The sequence below is a fragment of the Octodon degus genome, unplaced genomic scaffold (assembly GCF_000260255.1).
Source record: "Octodon degus isolate 3935 unplaced genomic scaffold, OctDeg1.0 scaffold00024, whole genome shotgun sequence".
NCBI classification, from domain to species: domain Eukaryota; kingdom Metazoa; phylum Chordata; class Mammalia; order Rodentia; family Octodontidae; genus Octodon; species Octodon degus.
In genome coordinates this window covers 7630666-7639011 of record NW_004524600.1, presented here as the reverse complement: position 1 = coordinate 7639011, position 8346 = coordinate 7630666, and the positions used below count along the sequence as shown (strand labels likewise).

The 8346-nt window shown below is 39.8% G+C and overlaps 2 protein-coding genes across 2 annotated transcripts in view; one reads left to right on the top strand and one right to left on the bottom strand.

Moving 5' to 3' along the window:
- The window catches only part of Slc2a12 (solute carrier family 2 member 12), a 55099-nt gene extending 49174 nt beyond the window's left edge, over positions 1-5925 (top strand). The window contains exon 5 of the mRNA XM_004628519.2: positions 4706-5925. Coding sequence (XP_004628576.1) covers positions 4706-4859 — 154 coding nt within the window. The 3' untranslated portion in view covers positions 4860-5925. The remainder of the gene's footprint in view (positions 1-4705) is intronic.
- A 2108-nt stretch (positions 5926-8033) lies between these two features.
- Positions 8034-8346, bottom strand: part of Tbpl1 (TATA-box binding protein like 1) — a 37002-nt gene continuing 36689 nt past the window's right edge. Inside the window, exon 8 of the mRNA XM_023712194.1 lies at positions 8034-8092. Within this exon, the coding sequence (XP_023567962.1) occupies positions 8034-8092 (59 nt within the window). The remainder of the gene's footprint in view (positions 8093-8346) is intronic.

Sequence of the window (8346 nt, the reverse complement as noted above, 5' to 3'; positions counted from 1 at the left end):
TGCAGTGTATTATTTGTTGAAACTGTACTTTCGATTTGATTTGAAACTGTCTCATTGCTATATGTTTATCAATAAAACTTTGAAAAGAAAAAAAAGAAAAACAAGTCCTAATGGTAAGGTCCTTTATCTAAGGGATAAGAAAGGAAATTATAATGTCAAATTAACTTTGAATTTTTTTTTTTATGAGCAAATGTATTTATTGAGGGAAAGAAAGCTGTCTGAGAGAGGGACAGGAGGGCTGCTCGAGTGGGTTGTCCCCAGGATTAACTTTGAATTTGATACTACACATTGCATAATATTTGGAATTCGGTTCTTCTACCCCTATTGCTGCAAAGCTGAAAAAACACATGGTCTTCTAAGGATGTTGGGTTCCTTATAAAATAAACAGTGACTCAGCTGAGAGGTCAAAAATGATTCCTGTAGTTAATCTAATTTTGTAGGATTTTACTTTGAACATTTGCTCTGCCAGCTACAGACTCAGAATGAGATGTTAGCTCTGCTTACTTTTTCTTTTCTTCTTTCTTCTTCTTCTTTTTTTTTTTTTTTGCGGAACTACGGATTGAACTCAGACCCTTGCTCTTGCCAGGGAAGCGCTTATTCTACTGAGCCATCTCCCCGGCCCCTCTGCTTGCTTTTTCAATTGTGATTTTATTTACCTTTCCTCTAATTTAAGAAGAAACATAAAAAAATGAGAAAATTTTATAAATATTTTAGTTCTGAAGTAAAGGTGCTTTTCATGTTTAGCAATTAATTTGATATAGCTGTTCCTTCATGCCAATTCATTTATTTTACATGTTACTAAGCAGTAAGTGCTGGACAGTGATGCACGGGCTACTAAGAAGTGCCAGGCACTGATGGAGGTCCTACATTACCAGCTACAACATCTGCCAGGAGAATCAAAACATGCTGATTTTCACTAAGTGACTAGGGGGCTACTTTTGATTGGGTAATCCTTAGGTTATTCTGAGAAGTCATCTTGGAGCTAAAATCTGGGTGGTAGCAAAGAGTCAAGCTAGGAAGATAAGGGGAAAGAGAATTTGGGCAGAGAGAACTGGCAGCGCAAAGGCTGGCTCAGAACACGCTGGGCTTGATCCAGGAACTGAAGTCCTGTAGGTCAGCATCTTTGAGATAAGTTAGAAAGTAGAAATCAGCATGTAAGGCTTCTTGGCTGAGCGGGGAGTTTGACCTTCATTCTGATTGCAAAGGAAAGCTACTAAAGGATTTCCAGCTGGGAGGAGAATGACATGATTTACATTTTAAGGCATACTCAAGCAAGCACCGCAGCAACCTATCAAGGAGGCTGGAGATGCGTGCAAAAGGCGCTGGTCTAGTCCTAGTCCATTCAGTCTGCCTCTGTCCCAACAGCTGCTTGAGAACCACCTTCTCTCTCGCTGGAAACCTCTTCATCTTCACTTTCCACGGCTGGCTTTTCTTCTGACTTCCCTGGACAGGGAACATAATCAGGAGGGAATTCGGCCACTTTCTATGCCACTCTGTACCTCGGTGTGTATCCACCTACACTAGCGATCCTCATTCCCACAGCTATACAGGTCAACTCTGTCCTCCTGAGAGGCCAGTTGCTTCATGCCGTCCCCTCGCCAGCACATCTGCCAAGACTGCCCTCTGCTCACTCCTGTGCATCATCCATATTTTTACCTCCCTAGTGTGATTCGTGCCCATTTTTTCAGTCTTTCTGGTGCCATTTTTCTTTTCCTGTTTCTTCAAAATGGTTATTGATATTTGGTCATCAATTCTGCTCTGTACATTTTCTCTCTCTCTCTCTTTTTTTTTTTTTTTTTGCAGAACCAGGGATTTGAACTCAGACCCTTGTGCTTGCCAGGCAAGTACTTATTCTATTGAGCCATCTCCCCAGGACCCCACTGTACATTTCCTTAAGAGCCTGTTCCAGTGAGACTTTTGGCAACCACTTCCCTGAGATGTCTCTTAACATCCCCATGTCCTTCACGTTCCTAAATCCAAGGGTCAGTTCTCATTCCTCCCTGTAGACCATCCTGCTAATGTCTCTTCCCAGCATTCTATTGAGGAACATTGTTTCCAAAACACTTGCTTCACTATCGTTTCACTTGATTTATTATCTCTTCTCCTTATATTTAAAGTCTTGAGAGGCTGGTGAGATGGCTCAGTGGTCTAAAGCACCTACTTAGAACAAGCTTAGCAAAGCACAGGGACCGCGGTTCAATCCCCCAGCACCACATGCCAGCTAGCCCCGCCCCCTGGTGGGCTAAGCTGGTCACACACACAAATAAATAAATAAATAAATAAATAAAATTTTTTAAAAAAGAATTTATAAAAAATAAAGTCTTGAGGGCAGGGAATTTTGTATATTTTGTCTCCTGCTGTTTGCCAGGACCCAGAACAATTCTTTGGCAAATATGAAACTTGCTGGATGCAGTGTGAGGTAGATGATCAGACAGGAGAGGTCAAGTACAGAAATCTGGAGGTGACCACGATCTTGTCAAGGTGGTGTCATTGTGTAAGAACGACAGCTGGAGAGGCTGTACACTGCATTAAATCTTTAGTCCCTTCAGGACCGGAGAGTCATCGCGTGTCTGTCACCCGTATTCTCACTGACTTTCTCATCCTGCTTGGATTCCATGACCGCCACCAATTCCACTGCTTTGCATGTCTTTCTCTTTACTCTCTAGTCTCTATCATTCAGACAAACTCTTAAGCCAACTATTAGCTTATTTTTTCCTTGTGCCTGAGGAGCTAAATATGGCTGAGGAAAACATTCAACCACACTGACCAGTCTTGTTTCAAATTTATGAAAATAAATCCCTAGTGGTGTTGCAGGCAGCCAAATTAGATAGAAATATTATAGGCAGTCAGACAGGGCTAGGCCCTCGAAGGAGATAACACAGAAGGCAAGATACCTTACAACGTGGGAGGGATGGATGCTCCTGCTGTGGGCCAGACCTAAAGACCAAACATCAAACAAATGCTAACCTCTCCAAAGATTAGCATCCTGGATTGATCTTCACCCTGAGAAAGCCAGTAAGAATCATTATCTGATGGCTACCAGATAAAGTCCTGTTTTACATTCATGCCCCCTTGCTACATGACTCCCTTGCCCATTTGGTCCTGGAACTAATCAATTTTACTTGAACAATGGTGCATGTAATCTCATTGGTTGACTACAGTTTTGTTCCACCCCACGTACACCTAAGTGAGTTCCCATTTTCTCCACCTTAGCCTGGCATGCTTTTACACTATAAAACTCCCTGGAAGAGACAGCTTCCAAAGGACAACCCACTCAGGCCCTCCTCCTGTCCCTCTCTCGGACAGGAGCTTTCTTTCTCTCAATAAATATACTCTAGGGGCCGGGGAGATGGCTCAGTAGAATAAGTGCTTGCCTGGCAAGCTCAAGTGTCTGAGTTCAATCCCCGGTTCTGCAAAAATAAATAAATAAATAAATAAATAAATAAATATATTCTGCTCATAACCTCCATTTGTTCCTAAAATTCATCCTTTGGTTTTCCACTATATCATTTGGAGGTCACCCACCCGAGATCAGTTTTTCTCCCTGTATCAGTAGGTCTTTAGAAATGTCCTGCCACCTACCACATGTCCCTGGAGAGGGGATCTCGCGACTGCAAGATGACTGTCACATCTATGTGCTCTCAAGCCTTGGACACTGCCTCCTATATTCTGTCAGTGACTTTGTTCACTGAGAAAACACAGAACGAGACCACTTCATATTCTGCCATGAGCTCTATTAACCTATCCAGGTCCAGATCCACCGCCTACTTTGCTTTGGGGTGAAGGTCTGTGCTTGCTCATGTGCGCTGACAGGGCCATCAACATCTCGTCTATGGGATTTGTAACCCCCGCCCCCCCCACACATGCAGCATCCAGAGCTGCAGTACTGCCCACCTAACTGTACATTCCTAGACTTCCAATTCTTTTAGGTACCAAACCAGCTCCTGCTCCCACTTGGCAATTATCTTCGAAATGAATCAAGTTTCCTCTTGAACTTCATCGCAGCTTCTGAATGTCACCTCTTTAGAGATGCCACCTGTGTGATATAATCCCGCCCCACAACTAAGACATCCTTTTTCTTTCCCTGATGACGTCTCACTAGCATTAGTTAATTCTGTGCTTATGTGCTGTCCCCTCTGCAAATGTAAGTTCTGAAAGGAGCAGCGTTTACCCACTCCATTCATGCCTCTCGCCATGGCATAATCCCATTTCATTGGTTCATCATAGAAAAACTCTGAAAAGGTTCAGACAGTCCCCCTTGTAATAAAGGCAAAATATTTTGATGTGGATGGGAAGAATACTACAGAATCTACTAAAGCTGAATTGAGGCGACAATGAAGGCAGGATATACAAATTACAAATAAAGGCATATTGGTAGAATCCGAGAAGTGGAAGCAAATGAAGTAAGATCTCAGACGCAATCTTTCCTAGTTCGCGGTGTGCAATACCACCCTTGGAATCTCACCCTGCAGAGGAGTGCTATGGCTTGTTTCCTCAGAAAACCTCCCACCTTTCACTTTGCATGAACATCCTCAAGCTCTGTAGCATACACTGAATTTCATGTTACATTAAGGGTTCACAATAAAAGCGTTTTTGCATAGCTACATTAAAACTCCAGGGAGATTTTAAAATAATAGGCTGCCCATTTTTTTCAAGCAGTATAAACTAAGAATGACATTTTCATTAGTGCTTCTTTCTCTTTCAGGAACTATGTGAAAAACAACATTTGTTTTATGAGTCATCCCCGAAAAGAATTAGTGCCAACACAGCTTCCAAAAAGCAAACCCCAAGAGCAGCTTCTGGAGTGTAAAAAGCTGTGCAGAAGCGGGAAACCCAAGCAGCTTTCTGCAGAGACCTAGAGGCCTCAAGTCACTGCGAAGGGTCCTGCAATGGGAGGATGCTTGCAGGGTGTCTCTGGACCTGTGCATATTGTCACTCCTACACTCTTCAGTGTCGCAGAGCTACTTGCAAGAGGACACTGACAGAAGTACAACCACTAATCTCCTCTCTTAAAAGAACCTTAAACGGTAGATAAGGAACGAGGTCCCGAGCAACTCTTGTTTATTCTGAGTAGAACAGCAGGTTAAAAAACTGGCTGGTTCCATACTTTCTACCTTTTTTAGTGCAGCCACCTCTGAAAGATGAAGCCCTAGTGATGAAATCAACTTTGGCCTTAAATTATAGATGTATAAAACCGGTCACAGTTTTTAGACACAGGTGCTTACAGTAGTTTTAACCCATAGAGACACTACTTGCACTGGGGTGTGTATAAAAAATTACTGGGACACAAGGTGGACAGCTTAACTGCACATCCATGCTAGATTAGCACAGGGTCTTGGCTAGGATTTTAGTGTTAACTCCTAGTTACAGTTCTACAAGGACTATTCAACATATTTGATAAAGAAAAATTTAATGCAGAATATACTTTTATGGACTTCATTTAATAGCATAAAGTATTAAATAATTCTGTAATACTTGAGAAAAGTATCTTTTTGTCTTTGTAGTGATTAAAAAGATAAAATCTGAAAACTCTAGGACCACACTTAGCAATAGCTGTTAGTAAGCTATCAAAAAAGGAGATGATAGATTATTCAAATTTCTAATAATTCATGTTGTTACTTAACTTAAAAAAATAATCTCTCCTTGGAAGGCTATCATGATGACTTTTAGTAATCACAGTTTCCTACATTTCTTCCCACTCCTCAGGAATATCTCTACCTCAGGTTATGACATAAAGACTATAATCAATGCTGACTTTCAGATGAATGTAGACACAAATGACATTTAGACATCTGGACAATTCACTGTGTCTTTCATAGAAAATCCGTACGGAATCTTGAACCACTGAAATAGCATAACCTATTAAGATTACTAATACAAACTGTGGAAGACATCACAAACGAAAACCATGACCAACCCAGTATATATATAAAAAAAAAGACTAACATGAAGAAAAAAAGAATTCTATAAGCCAAATCCCTTGTATAGCTTGGCATTTTTTCTTCTTTCTGGCCCCTATTGCAGTCTGGCATAAGGGAACATAACCCACTGCTGTACATTCCCTTCTAACAAAGTGGGAGGATAACCCCTGTAAGCAACAGTAAAATAAGAGTATCAGAGACTCAAGAGAATTACCAATTAATATTGGCAAGAAGATGGCAAAGGAGATTTGAGATCTTGATTCTGTCACAGTGTATTTTGTATACAAGTTACAATATCATTGTTTTGTTCTGGAAAGAAGGGAATGTGTGTTCTATAAAGAACTGATTTATAGGGGTATCTGGTGGAATTATATGTCTTTTTTTTTTTTTTAAACTGAAGCCTGGTTTTATCAATATGAACTTTTTCTTTTTTGAAAAGCATCACACAGATTTTCAGATATTTGACAATGCTATTCCAAGATTCTTTAATTTTTTGGTTTGACTTCATTGTAAGTGGGTAAATAAATAAGTAAACCTAACTGGTTTATTCCTAATGACTTCAGCTTCACTCATCTTCAACATTCTCTTACACATTTTTTCAAATCCTGCACGTGTAACAATTTTATCTTCAATCTAGTTTTTTACCCAGTATACATCCCCTCCCCACATCAAATGAAGCTTAATGATTTACAAAAATGAAAAGGGGAGAATGTTTATAATATTTAGGTAGATATTCACAGTTTTATTTATAAAAAAAATTTACAGTACTTGTGGAAAGCCAGCAGAAGACATCAAACATACCCCTATCTTCCCAGCTTTGTTCTGTTAGAGGATTGATTACCCCATGGATACCGTCTGGGCCGTTCATGCAGTGACTGAATTTAGCCCCAGGCAGGCTGTCTTTTCTCCTCTCGCAGATAAAAGTATTTTCATGAGCTACTGACCAGTTTCAAGGTTTCTGAATACTGAAAACATTACATCACCTGGATCTGCACCTTGGCTATGCTGCTTCACTATTCTTTTTTTTTTTTGGTGAACATTGCAAAACAAGAATTTATCTTCTTACTGTCAATTAAAACAAAATGGAAAAATCTCAAAAGTTTTAAGTCTGCCTCTGTTTTATCCTGTTATTTATGGGTTTAGTTCCCCTAATAATCTTAAAAATGAAACAAACACAAGTATTAAAAAAAAAAAAAGTCTAAAAATGACGCTTAAAAGTTTTCACCAAAATGTATAAAAGTTAGCCTTTGCTTCCTGCTTTTGAGGGGCAGGCAGGGTAGGGAAGGTTTTGAGAATGAAGACAAAAAGAACAAAATAGTATGTACTGTATGTGCAGTGCTTAAATTAATTTTCAACATTTTATACTATGAAAGGAAACTATTCCACATATAGAGGTTCAAATGTTGCAAGGTTTTACTTTTCAACACATTTTGGTAATTCCTGTTTTCATGTAGACTGGGTTAGAATACTGTCTATAGTAAGTTTCTACTGTGAAGCTACTCTGACTTGACACAGGCTACACCTCTAGATGAGATCACTGGTTTACAGCAAACTCCTAAACACAAGGAGCAGAGCACAGCAGCCGCCTGCCCCGGTAGCGCCACTGTAGGGCTCCTGCGGGAGCGAGGACAAGGCTTCTTTGATGTACACTCATTATAAACGTTAAGCTGCAGTGCAGCGACCCCGTACACTGAGTAGTCATCTTTAGCTCCATTAAATAAGACACAGCAAGGGAAACACGTATCCTGGAAAACGCTCTCATACTCAAACTGAACTGTATGTTAATTACGCTGTGGCACAGAGGCAGCTTGTGGGCACTTCTTGTTAAAACAGGACAAAGTCATCCATCATCCACTTCTGATGAGACTCCTTCTAAGCCTTGAACACCGACCGAAGATCAATCACTCCAGAACTCTGATCACTTCTCTACAAATAGAGCTGAGTCTTTCCAGAATAACGAGGGGACATACAGGTCCAACCTATCACAGCTTCTTTCTCACGTCTGTCAAGTGGGTGAGGTTTCTTTACAGAACTACAATTCTTTAACTTTTAAAAATTAACATTTTCTATCATATTAAATTAGCAACATAAAACATTAGCCTTTATAAAGTTCTATTCCTGTTCCCTAGAGCGTATATACATGTCTTTATTTCTAATTTGCGAGAAAAATTCTATATTTGGTAACACAGCATGAAAAGATACTATACACGTATAGCATATATACATATATATATACAAAATACACTTCAGAAAGAAGCCAACACATTTTAGCCAAAATCTAATCTTGCATAGATTTAAAAAAAGAATTATGCACACAATTTTTGTTAAAATAGAAAATGGGGAGTAAAAGTTACAGAATGGATATGAAGAGAGATCTTTTTCCAAACTTTTATTTGTGCACATTCAATTGAAAAGATAACTTTTA